Below are 19,061 nucleotides of genomic sequence, written 5' to 3' on the forward strand. Positions count from 1 at the left end.
AGTAAAAAACCAAAGCAAAACTCTTAAATACACTCTGTAGCGGGGAAATTCTTATTCATCAGAATTGGTTGAACATTATGGAAGAATTAAATCAGGTAACCTCTTACTACCTGTGGCACAATTATGTTCCAAAATTTTGCAAAATAAATATGAAGAAATGAACAAAATTCCAACTCTGATTTACAAGCATATCATCATGGCTGATTTTTTCCTACTTATCCAGTATGTTGATAGTCCTGTTTCATCTCTTTTCCATGTTCATGCCATATATAACTGTGGTAAATTGGTTAATTACAAAGATGAGATCACATAGTATTTATTACCTCGCAGTTACTTTTCTCTAAATACTATTAAGTCAATCATGTTTCCTGTTTAATTACACTCCAGTGAGTATCTTGTATTCAATCATTTCCTTAGCCTTATTAATGAACACACAGATATATTTTTCACAGTGCAACACTGTGATGTTTTTGTGCATTTTCTCTCTACTACTGGCTTTTCTTCAGACACTACTGGATTATAAACTGCTATATAAAAAGGTTTACATATTTAAAATATAAATAGAGGTAGGGAATGTTTTCTGCAAAGGGTCATTTAGTTGATTATAACATCATTTGTAGACTATACAAAACTGTCAACTTAAAAATCAGCCTGGTAGACATTCCAGAAAGTAGGAATGGACAGACTGACGGCAGAGTGGCACCTGAAGACTGATGGACAGGGGAAAGTAGCGGAAACAACAGGGTGGTGTTGCAGTGACGCGCTCTCAGCAGTTTTCAGTCAGTGGCAATCTGAACTGCACCAGTGGCCGGAACTAAAGCAGCAACCAGGGTGGAAAGGGAGTTCACTGGGAACTCTGGAGGTGAACACAGGCAAAAAACTGCCCGTCCTGTTGGTTTGTTTCATTTTACCAGGAGCAGAGACAGAGCAGCAGAACCCGAACAGCAAGTGTGGGAACAGGGTGGGTTTCACAGCCCAAACCCCAAATAGAGACAAATTGTGTACCATCTTGTATAGGTAGACAAAGGCTTTGGGACAGGATTGTGCATGCACTAAGCTGGGAGAAAACACATTTCAGTAAATTCCAACAACACGATATCCTACAGGTTCCACACAAAACAGGTACGGGTAGCCCCCAGACCTAACAGCCAGCACATCAAGAACCCCAGCAGCGGAACATCAGGCACCATTTTGTACAGTGTGGCAAAGGCTTTAAGACTGCAGGGACAATAGTAAGCTGCACACATGCACTGAACATGGCAAGAACTCACTGAGCTGAGTGCTTTGTACTGATCCCACAGGAAAATAATGCCAACTATGGCACTGTATGGGTCAAAACAGGTCTATGTGGCCCTCAGATCCAATGGCCAACAGGTTCTGGCAAGATCAACACTACCAACAACCTAGCTATATAGCACACCTGGTGTTTCCCTAATCCTGGGACCTGCTCGAAGAAGTGGGAGAAAGGTAGTACAACCGTGCAGCCTCACCATGGTATCACAGGGGGTAAAGACTGGTAAGCCAGGAGCTGGGGCTATGGAGACCATGGTGGAAAACTAACAAAAGAACCCAGACCTGGAACTCACAGGAACAAGTGATTGCAAACAAAGAACCATGTACCAACTACAATAAGAAAAATTGAATTGTACACGTGGTGGGTGACAGAGCTTAGAAACCTGCTCCAAGAAGATTCTACTAACCAGAAGTACTATGACCGAGAGCAAAAGAGACAAAGGCACAATGAATATTACTGAAGACTCCACTGCAAAGGAGCAAAAGCCTTTGACAATCTCAAAGAAAACTGAGGAAGACATCGAGAAAATGGGGAATACAGAATTCAAACCACTTGTTATAAACCTTCTTATCAACAACAAGAACAACATGCAGGATTTTAAGGAGTATGTCACATAGTAAATAGCAACACTGAAACAAAATCAAGCTGAATTATTGCAAATGAAGGATGCCGTAGAGCAAATTAAAAATTCAATTTAAAGTCTTAATAACAGAATGAATGAGGTAGAAGAATTTCAGAACTGGAAGATATCTCTTGTCACAATGGGGAAACAATCAAAAAGCTAGAAGCAGAGCTGGGTCAAGCTAATAAAGTACTCAAGAATTAAGCAAAACTATTAAAAGGCCAAATATAAGAGTTAAGGGAGTTCCAGAAGGTGCAGAAAGAGAAGCTGGGTTTAAAAATGGATTTAATGAAATAATAAAAGAAAATTTCCCTCATCAGGAGAAATTGGGAACAACATCCAGGAGGGGCACAGAACTCCCAACAAGCTTGACCAAAAGCCATCTTCACCACAACAAATGATAATCAGTTCTCTTAAATCAAATATAAGAAAAAGATCCTGGGCCCGGCGGCGTGGCCTAGCGGCTAAAGTCCTCGCCTTGAACGCCCCGGGATCCCATATGGGCGCCGGTTCTAATCCCGGCTGCTTTGCTTCCCATCCAGCTCCCTGCTTGTGGCCTGGGAAAGCAGTTGAGGACAGCCCAAAGCTTTGGGACCCTGTACCCATGTGGGAGACCCAGAAGAGGTTCCTGGTTCCTGGCTTCGGATCGGCGCGCACCGACCCATTGCAGCCACTTGGGGAGTGAATCATCGGACAGAAGATCTTCCTCTCTGTCTCTCTTTCTCTCTGTATATCCGGCTTTCCAATAAAAATGAATAAATCTTAAAAAAAAAAAAAAAGATCCTTAAATGTGCACGTGAAGAAAAAAATCAACTGACATATAAAGGAATGCCAAATAAACTTACAGGAGACCTCTCACGGGAAACTCTACAGGCCAGAAAAGAATAGAACCACATATTTCAGATTCTAAAAGAAAAAAATTGTCAGCCCAGGATAACATACCCAGCAAAGCTTTTCTTTGTCTTTGAAAATGAAATAAAACTCTCTCACAGTAAACAGTTAAAAGAATATGCCTCTTCCAAATCTGCCCTACAAATGATAAAGATGTTCTCTTGACAGAAAAACAATAGCACCAACCAAAAACAAAGGTAAATGTGAAGAACATCCCAGTAAAGTAACAGAAGACTAAAATAAAATCAATGAACAACTCACTACTAAATGACAGGAACAAATTACCACCTATTATGCTAACCTTGAATGTAAATGGCTTAAATTCATCAAAAATTCCAATTTTACTATGTGCTGCTGAAACGAGCACTTAATTTATCAATCAAACATAGATTAGTAGACTGGATTAAAAACACAAACCCCCTAATAAATCTTGCTTTAAAACTAAAAACAAAACCCATCTACTTGTTGCCTAAGGAGATATATCTCACCAACAAAGATCAATGGAAACTATAGCTCATGGATTTTGATTTTGTTTTTAGTTTCATTTCTTCAAAAACTTTTCATTAAATTCTTTTTTTAAGATTTACTTATTTTTGTTGGGACATTCAGATATACAGAGAGGATGAGAGACAAAGAGGAAGATGATTCACTCCCAAGTGGCCACAACAGACGGAGCTTTGCTGATCTGAACCCAGGGCAGGGTTCTGGATCTTCCACACAGGTGCAGGGTCCCAAGTTTGCTGGGCTGTCCTTAACTGCTATCCCAGGCCACAAGCAGGGAGCTAGCTGGATGGGAAGCAGGGCCGCAGGGATTAGATCCCAGCACATGCAAGGCAAAGACTTTAGCTACTAGGCTATCATGCTGGGCCCTCATTAAATTCTTCAAAGACTGGTACGTCATACAATAACAACATTTCCTTCAAGAAGGTTCTTGAGTTTTTTTCATTTCTTCAGCAACACGTCATCCAGTAGCATTTTATTTAACTTCAAGGCATTGTAAATTTCTATTTTTCTTGCTGTTGTAGATTTTCTTGTGGCTTTTGACTTGTGTGGATTATAGTGACTTACGTGTAGTGGAGAGTGAGGATACGGAGAGATGTGCATCTCTACTTCCAGACTGAGGATGGACCCCCAGTGAATCTATTAGGTGTGTGTTAATAATGTGATTCTGGACTCTCTGCCACTGTCCATGCTCACAATGATGGACTTATGACTATTTATGAGGAACCATGCTGTTGTAATGATATGGGAGAACTCAGTGTGTGAGAGAGTGTGTGTGTGTATGTGTGTGGAGGGGGGAATTTAGCAAATGGGTAGGGAAAATTCCAGGTCCTATAGAATTGTTACCATAAAATGATAATAAATATTTTTAAAAATTTAAAATAAAAATTATCCTTGTATAGATCTACTGAATTTTGAGGTCTGCCTGTGTTTGCCTTTATAATTTGAAATCACCGCCCGGCGGCGTGGCCTAGCAGCTAAAGTCCTCGCCTTGAATGCGCCAAGATCCCATATGGGCGCCGGTTCTAATCCCGGCAGCTTCACTTCCCATCCAGCTCCCTGCCTGTGGCCGGGGAAAGCAGTTGAGGACGGCCCAAAGCCTTGGGCCCTGCATCTGCATGGGAGACCTGGAGGAAGCTTCTGGCTCCTGGCTCCTGGCTCTGGATCCGCGCAGCACCAGCTGTTTGGTGCGTGAGTGAATCATCGGATGGAGAATCTTCCTCTCTCTCAACCTCTCTGTATATCTGCCTTTAAAAAAAAAAAAAAAGAAAGAAAGAAAGAAATTACCAGTGAATGTTTCCTTTGCTCAACATCCATTACATTCACTTTTAAAAATATTTGGCAACTTTACATATGTATTTTTTTTCATGTTTATCTTCCTCAATCTAAAAAGTGACACACAAAGCTGAGCGTCCTCAGAAGCTCACATGGAGCAATAACAACATATCCAGGTGCACGTGGAGGATATGGCAGACCATTGGAACCTGCAGAGGACACCTGGTACCACAACAGAGGACGAGGACAGAACAAACTGATCATCTACCTCAGCCATGAGTTGGCAGTGAAAATCTGGGCAAATGGAGACTCTAAGGTGAACTATGTCAGCCAGTGAATTCTGGAGAGATTTCATCTTGCTTGAAATGATGAGACTAGTAGCAATTCAAAACTGCTGAACTCTCAAAACCACCTGAGCAGGACCCTTGGAGCATGCCCCGCGTCGGGGACCCTGGGATGGGTGGGCCTTCTCCCTTTATTGCCCAGCTTACTCCAGATACTGAAAATAAAAAAGAGAAAAAATGTGGAAACAATGACCTTACCCACTTTCCTGTAGCCCATGACCCTCTGTGCCCTAATCAACTATGTAAAGATTATCCCCCCCACCAAAAAAAAATAGTGAAGTGACACAAACACACACAAAGGGAAGGTGGAGGAGAAGGAAAGAAGGAAGGAAGGAAGGAAGGAAAGAAGGAAGGAAGGAAGGAAGGAAGGAAGGAAGGAAGGAAGGAAGGAAGGAAGGACAGTTAAGAGAAAACAGGAGAAAGAGAGCAATCAGACACCAATCTCCTGCTTGCTGGTTCTCTCCAGCAGCCAGGACAGACCAGTCAGGAGCTCAGAATTCCATCCGGATTGGCTACGTGTATAGCAGTGGACCAAGTAGTTGGGAAGTTAAACTGGACTGGAAGCAGAGTAGCCAGGACTTGAACTGGCACTGATACTAGGATGTGGGCATCAAAACCAGCAGCTTAACTATCTTATCTGTCCCACTATGTTTGCCCTGATGTCTTTAATTTTAAAATGTGATCCCACAGAGCTGCTTACACTTTTTTAATATCTTCTACATCTTTGTCTTAGTTTTATAGTTTCCTCAGCAGTCTTTTAAAGTGGATTTATATAATTTATTGGTCTGTTTAAACAATCTAATTTATCTAACTCATTTCTGCAACTTTTAAATTTAAGCAACATTAGCTTTCCTTTGTTCATTTTGTTCTTTTCATAACTTTCCAAGAGAAATATTGCTCATTTATTTTCAATCTCTTTAAAATAAAAATTTGAAGGTTATTAAATGTTTTTAATTTTTTAAGTACAACTACTCTAGTGTTTAGGTTTAAAATGAAATATTTTCGGGCCCGGCGGCATGGCCTAGCGGCTAAAGTCCTCGCCTTGAACGCCCCGGGATCCCATATGGGCGCCGGTTCTAATCCCGGCTGCTTTGCTTCCCATCCAGCTCCCTGCTTGTGGCCTGGGAAAGCAGTCAAGGACGGCCCAATGCATTGGGACCCTGCACCCGCGTGGGAGACCCGGAAGAGGTTCCTGGTTCCCGGCATCGGATCGGCGCGCACCGGCCCGTTGCGGCTCACTTGGGGAGTGAATCATCGGACGGAAGATCTTCCTCTCTGTCTCTCCTCCTCTGTGTATATCTGGCTGTAATAAAATGAATAAAATCTTAAAAAAAAAAATAAAATAAAAAAAAATAAAATGAAATATTTTCCTTTTCTTCATTACTTGCCAGGTAACATTACATGGAAAAAAAACAGGAAAAAAGAAAATTTATGACCAAGACAATTTCCAGAACAGACTCAATTCTCTATAAATTGGACTTGTCTCTACTTGCCTCAGTCCTTAGCCCTTTCTGCAAATCTGTTTTCTACATTATTTTGCTTTACGTCATTGGTACTAAGAATGTAAAAAACTGACTAAATTCAAAACATGGGAATAGGAAGCAGTTACATGCAAATTCAATTGTCAAAGAATCTGCAACATCCTATTCTGTAAAATCTCTATGCTGACACACTGCTTCAACTGTTTTTCTGTCACTTACCTGCTGCAAACCCTGTGTTCCAGACACAGGCACCTGCATGATGGTTTGACCTTGTCCACCAGGGACGGCCTGGACCATGATGGGCTGGCCAGTTGATGTGATTAACTGGCCTCCGCTGACCTGTACCATTAATGGCTGCCCCTGGACCTAGAATGAAATAAAATAACAACAATGAAGTAACAAAAGACAATATAGCTTTTTATCAAAACACAAATTATTGGACCTATTCTGATGCCTTGCTAGAAGGAACAAGGAGAGGCACTAAGTAGATAAATTGTATGTCCTCTCGTTATCTTCTTCAAATAACTATGATATCTTTGGCTAAATGTCAAGTTGACTACTTTAAAATCAGATACGATGAAGTATGAAGTATATCTAGGGTCCTTGGGAAGTCTCAATAGATAATAAGGCATTCAGACACAGGTTACTTCCAAACATTTAATCAAAACATCAAGACTGTTGGCCTGTTAAAGGCAATATTCAGGTGTGGTGTCCAAAGCTGCAGCATGGAATCACATGAAGAGGGATGGTGGTGATGGCAGCAAAGTGCTTGAAGGGAGCTCAGGAAACTGCACCCTGTATGACGCCAGAAGGCTGCAAAGCATTCTCAAGTGTGTGCAAAGAACCCTTTCTCCACAGTCTTCCAGGCAAAAATGAACTTGCACACCTGTTTTGCTCTTCACTTTGCTCTGAGAAATCTGGGAATATTTGTTGTTTAAAGATCCCAGGATACTAAAGACTCCCTTGGAAGCATTTTCTGTCAGTTTGTAATCTCCACGGCAGGGCTCGTCACACTGGACTTTAAAATACCTGTATATTTTCCTCTTGATTAAAAGCAGTAACAAATACTGAAATTATAGAGACCAGTCGGGTCTCTATGAATAAAGAGACCTTTTTGGGAGCCAGGTCACTTTCAGTGCTCTGTCACCTCTGGAGTTCCAATGTAAAAATACCCAGCAGAAAGCTTTTTTAAACTGTGCTTAACCACTACAAACTGCAAAGTTTAAATTGGGTTAAGAATCTCCCTGAATACAAGATGGAAACAATATGGACATAATAGTATTGCCCACTTCCCTATCCCCCGAACCTTTTTTTTTCTTTTTCTTTCTTTAACTGTAATTAACTATGAAAAGATTGTCAACAACACAATAAAATAGATTATAAAAAAAAGAATCTCCCTGAAAAGCTTTTATCAATTTAAAACTGTTAATGCTAAACAAGATGTAACTGTAAACAACTTTGATGTTATGTTTGAACTCAGCTGCTATGTATGTCAATGTTGGTCTTTACACTGTTCCTGTGCCACTCTGATTTCGGTTAAACACAAAAGCATGTTACCTCGGGAGAAATTATATAATATATAATATTGTTTCTCCCCATTTTTCTGCTCTTCCAAGAGCATGTTCCCCCTAATACATCTTTCAGGCCTAATTTTATAAAACACAGAAGGGGGATTTGTAGGAGGACATTGTGACCCTAGAAGGTCAGCGAGCACAGGATTACAGTTGATTGGATAATATCTGCATGAGAACAACCGAATGGCTACCTTTTGTATACCTTATTGGATATCATTTGCATAAGAACTGTTGAGTGGACAGTATGTATGGTGGAATATACAAGACAAAAGCATTGATGGTTTTGTTGATAAGCTCAATACTTCCTCCCTTATCCTATATGGCCCTCAGTGTATAAAGTCTGATGCTACTAATAAACTACGGCTTTTGACCATCAAAAAAAAAAAAAAGAAAGCTTTTTTAAAAGTCAAGATGTTAGAAGTGAACCGATGGACAAAACAGTTAAAAGTTCAAAACCTACACTTTCAGATTCTCATGATTTTGGTTTTGAAGAATAACTTCTGGTAGGAAAAAAAATCTCATGACTAAAATATTAATTCTTAATGACAGTAAAAATACGCTCAACTAAATTAACTGTAAAAGTACATTCAAATAAAACACCAATCTACCCTAGGTGATTAAACTAGACAATAAGATCTTCCTGCCATCACCACCATCCATCATCAGAATCATAGCAATGCTTAAATCCTATGTTTGTTAAAATTCTCTCGAGAGAGAGACTCCACTTTCTATCTTGAAGGATTTCATGGCTTGTCTTATACTTGCTCCTTCTGCTACTCCCCTATCTAAATTCCCTTAGTTACATCACTGGATATGCTTTATCAGGAAGGACTTCTCAGGAATACTTGCTACATGAACTTGTCAAGGAACTATTTAAAATTCTCCAAATGTAATGAGACCTGTAGTGGAAAGATGTATATTATTTTCACAAACATTTTTTTAATAAAATTTATGGTTACCCATCTTCTGTATTTCTTTACCCACTGACATGTTATATACATACATGACTATTTTAGACTCAAAAAATCCACAGCGTAAGAATGATCTGAAGGATACATGCATTAGACAAAAAGCCATTCAGTTAAGAGCATGTCACATTCCCATTCCACAAGAGGTTAATGACAATCCAAAATACTGTTCCGTATATCAGTAAGATGAAGCAAGCATGAAAACATGAACAAGCTGTACAGCTATGAGATTTAAATACAGTTCAGCAGTACCAGAAACTCAGCTTCTCTTAACCTAATTTGTGTTATCATCACCAAATACTACCAAGGGCAGAGCTGGGATGGGGACTGAAAGCGAACGGTAAAGTGACTGAGGCATAGCTCACTGCAGGTACTCAGTGGCACTAGGAATAAAATGAGATGTCTAGGTTCTGCTCTGAACTGCCACTGTTAAACTGGGTGTGGGAGGACAAAGGATGAAACCCAACTCTTGTCCAGTTCCCAAAAATGAGCTCCTTTTAGTCAAAGTTACCTAGAGATATGGGGAATACTAGTTTTCCCCCTCTTATTTTTACATAGAATTGGCCAAATCACAGTTTCAATTTATGATGTTTAACTTTGGCCATACATAACGTTGAAGAGCAGCGCTGGTTAGCTAAGAGTTTTTACAATGGCTTTAACACCGGAAATTGAAAGCATATTCCACTCTGCCCAACCAAGAGGTACATGAGGTAATCTCTGTGGCTCTAGTAATAAGACAGATCACTATCTCCACAGAAAAGGTCATGAAAAAGCAGTAAGTAACAAGAAATTAACATTTACTGTATAGATGCTTCTTAGCAAGTGCAACGGGTTATTTTGTAGCTGTCTCCCTTTAAAAAAATAAGGCACAAGCACCCATTTTACGTGTGAGTATGTATATCTATATATCTTTCTACACTATAATACTCAAGAAATGTGACTATGCAATTGGATTTCAGAGCTTGAGCTCTGCATAAGTTATAATGCCCACTTCTAAAAACTGATTCATGTGGTTTCATAAGAATTACTCATACAGTTTTCTAAATACTCCCAAAGAAATACACTAGCCAAATGCAGTTTTCACACATTTGATACAAGGGTCAGTCACTACTTGACTTGGCACAAAGCATTAGGAACCTGGCATATTATAAGCCTCAAAGACAAACTGCAGCACCAAAGACATGCAACTGACTTCACCATTCCTACTTGAGAACCTAACACAAACAGCACCAGACATGAGGAATAGAGAAGTTCATGCAGTGCTCACAGAGAGTAGGAGAGGGCACCACTACCTGGAGGGTCTGGACTTGCTGGCCTGAGGCCGATGCCACCTGGGCCTCAGTCTGCAACTGGACAGCAGTGACACCACCCTGCTGCTGAGAACAGGAACAGGGAAGAGCTTGAAATGTGTCAGGAAGAAAATGAACTACAAGACATGAGAACACCTTACCTCTTGTGAGAGAAGGAAGGAAGTCTTTTCAAAAGGGACAGACTCCCTCTACTGAGTGTTTTTGTTGAAGACAGCAGGATCAGATAGTAGCCCTTTAAACCTAGGTGAGACACCCTGCCCACGCCTCAGGAAAGTCAAAATAGCTGTCATCAGTTTAACACAAAATACTGTAATGCACTCCTTCCCTCCAAAACCAGAAATCTGATCTCTCTGCTCATGCAATTACTGCTCTTTCCTTGTAGAGTTCACCAAGAACAAAGTTATCAGGTCTTAACAGCCATGAAGCAACACAAAAGAATTCTGGGGCTTAAAGCAATCACCATGAATAAATAAACAAACAAATATACCACAGCATCATCATGCATGAGATCACTGCCCCTACGCCCCCAAATTAAGATTATGTCTACCCAACTGGTTCACCTTCAAACAAATATTCTCCCCTCTCCAAATCCCCTCCTGCAGGAGATCCGACACAACAAAAACCCATCTACCACGGCCGTGGTTTGAATGCAAGGTCTTTGTGTGTAAAACCCTTCATTAAGACGGTAGGTTACTGATCAGCACGGGAGTTTTGACCTGCTCCGTTTCCGACCTGGGCACGTTCACCCCTCCTTAGGCAACCTGGTGGTCCCCCGCTCCTGGGAGGTCACCATATTGATGCCGAACTTAGTGCGGACACCTGATCGGCATAGCACACTACAGCCCAGAACTCCTGGACTCAAGCGATCCTCTGGCCTCAGCCTCCCGAGTAGCTGGGACTACAGGCGCGCGCCACCGCGGCAGCGTGGCTAAAGTCCTCACCTTGAACGCCCCGGGATCCCATATGGGCGCCGGTTCTAATCCCGGCAGCTCCACTTCCCATCCAGCTCCCTGCTTGTGGCCTGGGAAAGCAGTCAAGGACGGCCCAATGCACTGGGACACTGCACCCGTGTGGGAGACCTGGAAGAGCAGTTCCTGGTTCCCGGCATCGGATTGGCGCGCACCGGCCCGTTGCGGCTCACTTGGGGAGTGAAACATCGGACCGAAGATCTTCCTCTCTGTCTCTCCTCCTCTCTGTATATCTGACTTTGCAATAAAAATAAATCTTAAAAAAAAAAAAAAAAAAAAAGACGGTAGGTTAAAAAGCTGACAGAACCACAGCCGCTGTGTAGAAAGGAGGCAAAACAAGGAATATATTTTTAAATTTTTTTTAAATTGTTTTTATTTCAAAGTCAGATATATATAAAGAAGGAGAGACAGATCTTCCATCTGTTGATTCACTCCCAAAGCAGCTGCAATGGCCGGAGCTGAGCCAATTCGAAGCCAAGAGCCCGGAGCCTCTTCTGGGTCTCCCATGCAGGTGCGGGGTCCCAAGGCTTTGGGTCATCCTTCATTGCTTTCCCAGGCCACAAGCAGGGAGCTGGATGGGAAGCAAGGGCCGCAGGTATTGGAACCGGCGCCCATATGGGATCCCGGGGCTTTCAAGGTGAGAACTTTAGCTGCTAGGCTACCAGGCCAGGACAAAGCAACGGATTTAAATTATTAATCTTTTAATCAAGAGTTGTCTTTTGCTTGATTGTTACATTGGATTAACTTTCTTCCCCTCCCCAACCCCAACTACTTTTCTATATTAGCTTGGAAACAAAGTATTACTCATGGCCTAAGGAAACAATCTTTATTTTCTTGTAGGAATGACTAAAGTTTTATTAAAAGAAACCTAGGTGTAAGTTCAAGAAAACTATCTTTCTTAACAATAAACCAGCAGGAAGTAATCTTAGTATGTGCTTATCCACAAGTAGCTGTCTATTACCCTAATGTTATCTGTGATCAAATCAAAGTTGATTTCTTGAAAGCGGAATAGAATACCTTAGTTTGTCTACGATAACCAAATCCTATTAAACCACAAGTGGGATTAAACAAAGAAACAAGCAAACCAAATCCAGAAAAAAGCAAAATTTCAAATTTCCATCTGAAAGCACACTGGATATTCTGCTGATTGAGTTACAAGGGGCAAAGGGGGCAATGTAAGTCAGGCCACCATGAAGGGCAGGTTCAAGGGGCCAAGGCACTGGAAATAGCACTTCAGCACAAGTCCTCAAACGTGGGGTATCACCAGATCTGCTTCTCCGACGGTTCCCCAGCGTGCCAGGCCAACCGGGTGGTGCTGTACCCAGTCCTACTGCTATGACATAAGGTAAACAGTTTCACGTCCATACCTGCTGCTGAATCTGTCCAGCCTGCACAACAATCTGCTCGGTTGAACTATTGCTATTTGTTGTGTACTGCTCCATAGTTTTGCCAAGGTCGGATCCAGACCACAGGGAGCTTCACTCTGGAGATCCTAGGTGACTGGGAGGTGCGCTCCTGTTAGAAAGTTGCACAAAACGAGACTGTCAATAAAGGTCTTGTCAGAAAGTTAACCTTGACAACTTATCACCGCACTTTATTTACAACAAAACAGGCTTAGAGAATAGGAAATAATTTTTCAACTAGGATTATATGTACAATCATAGCAACAATAACCTAATGCTATTTTCACGTTTTAAAAATGCTGTTAGTAATTTCTCATTGGCAGTCTTACTTTTCAATACTACCAGAGCACACTTCTACCCAAAGTCTCTTTTAAAACTTACATAGCACTGATTATAAAGCATGTACAAAATACTTTAGAAAATGCTTTTTTAATTTATAAAATGTGTTTGCTATCAATCAAGTTACTTTGGTCCACCACATATGGAAAGCATTTTAAAACTCTGTAGAGTTTTCTTCTTCTTTTAGATCATCTCAGAACTGAAGAAAGAACTTTTGCTTATCAGAATCTTTACTAAGTATTTTAAGAAAGTTCCATTGGGGTCAGAACTGCACAGCAAGTTAGACTGCCACCTGCAGCACTAGCATCCCGTATGGGTGCCTCCTCTGCTCTACTTCTGATTCAGCTCCTGTTAATGTGCCTGGGAAAGCAGTGCAGGATGCCCCAAATCTTTGGGTCCTTCCCCCCATATGGGTGACACAGAGGTTCCTGGCACCTGGCTTTGGCTGTTTCAGCCCCCAAATATTTAGGAGCATGAACCAGTGGGTAGATGATCCCTTTTTCTCTCTGTAACTTTGCCTTTCAAATAACCAAAATAAATAAGCTCTAATGAAGATTCAGGAGTTTGTATTTTAATCTTAACAAGGAATAAAAAGAAACTAATGACAATGGGACTTATAGACAAGATACAATAGCTTCCTCATCCAGTTTCATCTTAGGTGTAGTTTCAGTTACTCTTGATCAACTGAGGTCTGAGAGTGGAAAATCCTAGAAATATATGATCCATAAGTTTTAAACTGTAATCCATTCTGAGTAGTGCAATGAAATGGTGCCACGCCATGCCTCACCCAGGACTTGGGGCACCCTTCAGCCCAGTGTGTCCACACCGTATATCTTTCCTGTCCAACAATTACAGAGCAGCTATCCTGGTTAGCAGGTAAACCTGGGTAGATACAGCAATGCTTGTGTCGATATAACCTTGATTTTATGCAACAGTCTAAGGTGGTATGACTAATGGATAAGGGAGAACCATCATTAGGAAATCTCTGACCTCCTAGCTGAGATTAATAATGGAAAATCAGAACTCAATTGAGGTCCTCTACTTGGAGAGCAATGCAATCAGCCGAGCTATCACCACTGTGTCCCAGGATCCGCACCAGCAGAAAGGGAATGGAACCGAAATACTTTGACATGAGATACAGCCATCCCAAGCACTAACACCTTAATGGAAAGGTGAAACACCTGTCTCAGAAAAACTTCTAAATGACTTTCTGTAGGAGCGTGCTTTCCTTGGGACCGGATGTCATGGCTCAATTAGCTAACCCTCTACCTGTAAGTGCCGGCATCCCATTCAGACAATGGTTTGTGTCCTGGCTTGCTCCACTTCTCATCCAGCTCTGCTGATGGACTGGGAAAGCAGTAGATGATCCAAAGTTTTGAAGACAATGCACTCATGTGTGACCAGAAAGAAGTTCCTGGCTTTGAACTGGCTCAGCTCCAAGCACTGCGACCTTTTGGGGAGGGAACCAGTGGATAGAAGATCTTTCTGTCTCTCCTTCTCTCTGTAAATCTTTCCAATAAAAAAAAAGTTATAAAGATGATGATGCTTTTCTCTTAAAAAGAACTTCAAGATATTCATTGAATATGGTTATCTATAATGATCTACCCTCTTTGTAGAACTTTAATCTTTATCATGGTAGTTTTCACAGACGGAGTCAAAAACAGAATAGTATATGAACTTCCATACCCAGTACCCAGCTTCACCAAGACCAATCCTAGCTTCCCTGTGTTTCTAGCACTTTCCACCTTTTCTCTGCATTACTGTGAAGCAAATCTGATACTTTTTATTCTGAAATTCAGTAGACATAGGAAATTTTATGAACAGTAAAGAAAATTTTCAGTCAGGTAAGTGGTTCAGCTTGCAAAAATGTACCTGATTCTATTTATGAGTCACCCTGAGAATTCAATAGCAGCGAGCCACAGAAAGTAGATTGGCAGTTCCCTGGGACTGGAGAACAAAGAGTTCTCCAGGAGACGGCTGACTGGCTTGCACAATTAGAACTTTATGGGATGATGAAAACATTTTACATCTTCATTGTATTGGTGTTTATACAGATGTATAAGCGTGTCAGAACTCATCAATGTATAAAACAATTTGTTCCTAAACTGTCTCACTGAAGCTTATCTAAAAAAAATAAGGTTCATGAGAGGAATGTCCTCTGTATACCAAAAGCTACCCAACTCCAAATCCCCTGCCTACGTAAGATCTTTCCTTGACTAGTTCCCAGAAATCCACTAATCGCAAGACTAAAAGATAACCTGAAATACACAGAATTGACTATCAAAATTCCAACGTAAGAACATATAAACCCACCAGATAGTACTTTCAAGAGTAAAAGCAAGCAGCTATGAATCCAGCAGCAACTGTCTCCCATTACCGAGGGAGTCACTCAGCTTGGAGCATGATGCTGAGCCTGCCAACAGTGAGGGCCTTCAGGGAAGCCATATGTTCCTACTACTGGGAACGTCAATTGGCAGAACTGTAATACAATCTGACACACTGAGGTAGTTCTCGGCCCAGGGTTATGACAAAATTAAGTCAGCCTGTCTGTCTAGCTCTTGCTCCTAACAAAGGCTGTAAATATATTTTACTAGGAAAGAAAAAAAAGAATTGCAATGTGGGTTGATTCTGGCTAACATGAAAGAAAATTTTCTTCCTGAAGAATCTCCATCCCATGGTTTCAACGCAGAAGCTGACACTTAGTCAAGCACCAGAAACTCAGTTTATGCAGCTCTACACACTTAAAAGCAACAATTTCCAGAAAGTGTAAAGTCTAAGTAGGGAAAAGCCCCTAGATTCGCATATTTAACAAGTATCAAGTACTGAAGTGCAGCTTTCTAACTTTGGATTTCTAACAACTACAGTAAGAAATATATTTTGTCCTACTATAAGTGAAGGTACACAACATATAAACATAACAGAAAAACTTAAGATGCACCTCAGTATTTACCACTCCATTTTAAAAAGTGAACTTGGGCTCAACATAATGCTCCAGTGGCTAAATCCTCACTTTGCATGCACCAGGATCCCATATGGGTGCTGGTTCGCGCCCCAGCTGTTCCACTTCCCATCCAGCTCTCTGACCGTGACCTGGAAAGGCAGTGGAGGACAGCCCAAAGCCTTGAAACCCACACCCATGTGGGAGATCAGGAAGGCGATCCTATCTCCTGGCTTTGGATCGGCTCAGCTCCAGCTATTGCAGCCACCTGCGCAGTGAACCAATGGATGCAAGATCTTTTCTCTGTAAATTTGCCTTTCCACTGAAAGTAAATAAACCTTAAACCAAGTTCTACCAGGGTACTTTGTTTGCTAATTTCTCATCACTCTAGAGGTTTCTACGTTCGAGCATCCCTAATTTGCTCCGTCTCTCCACGAACATGCCATCTGCTAGACCGTGCTCTACATGCTTAGAAACAAAAACACCGAGAAGAGTCTGACTGAAGCCTGCTCACTGAGTAAGGGAGGAAAAGCCTGCACTGGAATCACTGGGCACAGTCAATGCGGCAATCTGGAGCAGACAGCTTTCAGGATGGGTGAACACAGGCAGGCTTCTGAGCTGCTCTTCAGGGCGAGAAGGTTAGTTAGGAGACAAGGGGTGAAGCACGCCAAAGGAAATGAGCACAAACAAGGACCGCCAAAGGCAAACGGAACTTTAAAAAAAAAAGCCAAGCCATGCTGATACATCGATTGATGTTAATAATGTAAGCATTAAAGGATTTAGAAAAGTATTTTTGTTTTAGAAAATGATTTAAACAAAGAAAAACTTTCTTGAAAGTGAAATAAACTGTTTTGGTAGTAGAAAGAGCACTGGACTAATTTTTTAAATTTATTTATGTAAAAGGCTGAGAGCTAGAGAGATCTCTCTCACTGCCCGGCTGACTCCCCAGAACAAGGCTGAGTGCCAGAAACCAGGAGCCAAACAGACTTTCCACAAGGTGACAGTCATCACCCCTCTCTCCCTCTTTAAGTTATGCATTAGCAGGAAGCTGGAATTGGAAGCTGAGCCTAGACTGGAGCCCAGACACTGACAGGGAATACTGGATGGCCCAAGAGATTTCTTGATCTGTGTCAGCCCCTTTCATGACAGAAGTCAATGTGACCACCAAAACCAGGAACCTATATTGAACAACTACTTGCTACGGCCAGGACCTGCTCAAGACGCTTCACAGCAGTAAACACAATTTTTTTTAAAGGTTTATTTATTTCTATTGGAATGGCGAATTACACAGAGAGGAGAGAGGAAGATCTTCCGATAGTTCATTCGCCAAATGAGCACAACAGCTGGAGCTGGAGCCAATCTGAAGCCAGCAACCCGGAGCTCTTCCATGTCTCCCACTCAGGTGCAGGGTCCCAAGGATTTGGGCCATCCTCAACTGCTGTCCCAGGCCACAAGCAGGGAGCTGGATGGGAAGCAAGGCCGCCGGGATTAGAACTGGTGACCATATGGGATCCCCAGCGTGCAAGGCAAGGACTTCAACTACTATGCTATCGCGTCGGGCCCAGTAAACACAATTTTAAGAGTCTAGGGGAGGGAGTTTGGTGCGTGTGCCATTTTTTCCCTTGAAAGAAGGCAGCTGTTATGGGACAAACGTAGCAAGTCAGAACCTTGTTTTCCCAATCTTGGGGGGAGGGTGGGAGGGAGGAATCAAGTCCTCCTCCTACCTGAACCTTCCAGTAACTGCTGAAAACTTCCTTAGCCAGAGTTTTAGCCAGCTGGGTTTTTCTGCATGAACGCTCACTGGCACCTGTCACTTCTCTAGTCCATCTTTCTGTCTCAAACACAGCAAAATATCATCTGTGTGCACAAGTTTATTTCTCTGCGAGCAATGTTCTTTCCATTCATTCCTGCTGGGAGACAGGCTTCGACACCACTCCAAAGCATAGTGATGAACATGAACACGAGCGAGGATGCTGCGAGGGAAGTCACCAGTCTTGACAGGCTCCCTCTGCAGCACCACCTGCTGGGCGCTCATTAGCTGTTCACCTGTCACCTCCAGCAGGAAGAAATGTTTCCTAGTTACTCCTAGCGACTCCCAGCTGGACACAAAGAAGATTCCCAGGCTCCTATCTTCGGCTCCAGAACTGGCTGCCAAGCGAGACTTCCTCTCACTCCAATACTGTCAGTTTTCTAAACATCTGCTGAGAAACTATTACGAAAGGATTAGGGAGTGTATGGGGGTTGGAGGAACATCCAACCAACCGATATTGGGAGTAAGCTCAACATTCACACCTAACACACCCAAAGCGACAACGAAATGTGAAAGTATTTGAAAGGCACTGATCAAAAGAGCCCGGCTGGAACGACTGCACGCCGTGAAGCAGCCTCTGGGTTTAAGACGAATGCACAGGAATATGCCTCTTGCAGGAACTGAGACTTCACGCACGGAGCAGACACCGAGGTGTGCGGTGCTGCCCGGCGTGCAGGGGCGGGAAGGAGGAAATGACGAGCCCGAAGGGGCGGTGGTCACCGCGCGCGCGGGCCAGCGGGCGGGGCAGGGCAGGGCAGTGGGCGAGCTAACGGACCCCCCACCCGGCCCCGGGACGCCGCGCAGCCGGGCGGGGGCGGGCCGACCCGCACCCGGGCACCGGGGGGCTGCGGGGCGCGCGTCTCCCCCTAACCTAGAGCTGCGGCCGACCCACACGCCTCCCCGGAGCGCGGGCCCCGTGGGAAAACACTTCCTGTCCTGACGGCCGGAGCTTGGGAACGGCAAGAGAAGAGGCCTCCACCAGGCCCCGGCCGCCCCCCGCGCCCGGATGCCCGAGAGCCTCCCTGGGCCTCAAGAGGAGCGCACAGGGGCGTGCGTCCCTCCCTGGACCCCGACGGCGCCTGTCCTCCGGGCTGACAGCCCGCGCGCGCGGCGGCCCCTGCAGGCCTGGGCCGGGAGTGACCCACAGGGCGCCGCTCGGTTCTGGCCCGGGGCCGCCCGCCGCCCGGCTCGGCTAAGGCTCAGCTCGACTCCCCGGGCTCAACGGGTGCCTGGGCCTCTCCTGAGTGGTCAGCGAGACCCGCCAATCGGGGCGCTGGGGCCGGCTCTGGGCCGCTGGATATTGGCTCCTCACACTCACCGTGCCTCGCTCCCTCCGGTTCGCT

The 19,061-nt window shown here is 43.3% G+C and overlaps 1 protein-coding gene across 10 annotated transcripts in view; it reads right to left on the bottom strand.

The window, feature by feature from the left end:
- Window positions 1-19,061, bottom strand: part of NFYA (nuclear transcription factor Y subunit alpha) — a 33,389-nt gene extending 14,328 nt beyond the window's left edge. For 2 of the 10 annotated variants that reach the window (XM_058663463.1, XM_058663478.1), the window contains exons 1-4: window positions 19,037-19,049; window positions 12,596-12,743; window positions 10,243-10,323; window positions 6,628-6,774 (exon numbers count right to left, since the gene is read on the bottom strand). In XM_058663463.1, coding sequence (XP_058519446.1) covers window positions 6,628-6,774; window positions 10,243-10,323; window positions 12,596-12,670 — 303 coding nt within the window. In that variant the 5' untranslated portion in view covers window positions 12,671-12,743; window positions 19,037-19,049. Of the gene's footprint in view, window positions 1-6,627; window positions 6,775-10,239; window positions 10,327-12,595; window positions 12,744-19,036 lie in introns of all 10 variants that reach the window. The other 8 variants (XM_004590345.2, XM_058663471.1, XM_058663459.1 and 5 more) reach the window with 5 other exon arrangements.

The sequence above is a fragment of the Ochotona princeps genome, chromosome 1, assembly GCF_030435755.1.
Source record: "Ochotona princeps isolate mOchPri1 chromosome 1, mOchPri1.hap1, whole genome shotgun sequence".
NCBI classification, from domain to species: Eukaryota; Metazoa; Chordata; class Mammalia; order Lagomorpha; family Ochotonidae; genus Ochotona; species Ochotona princeps.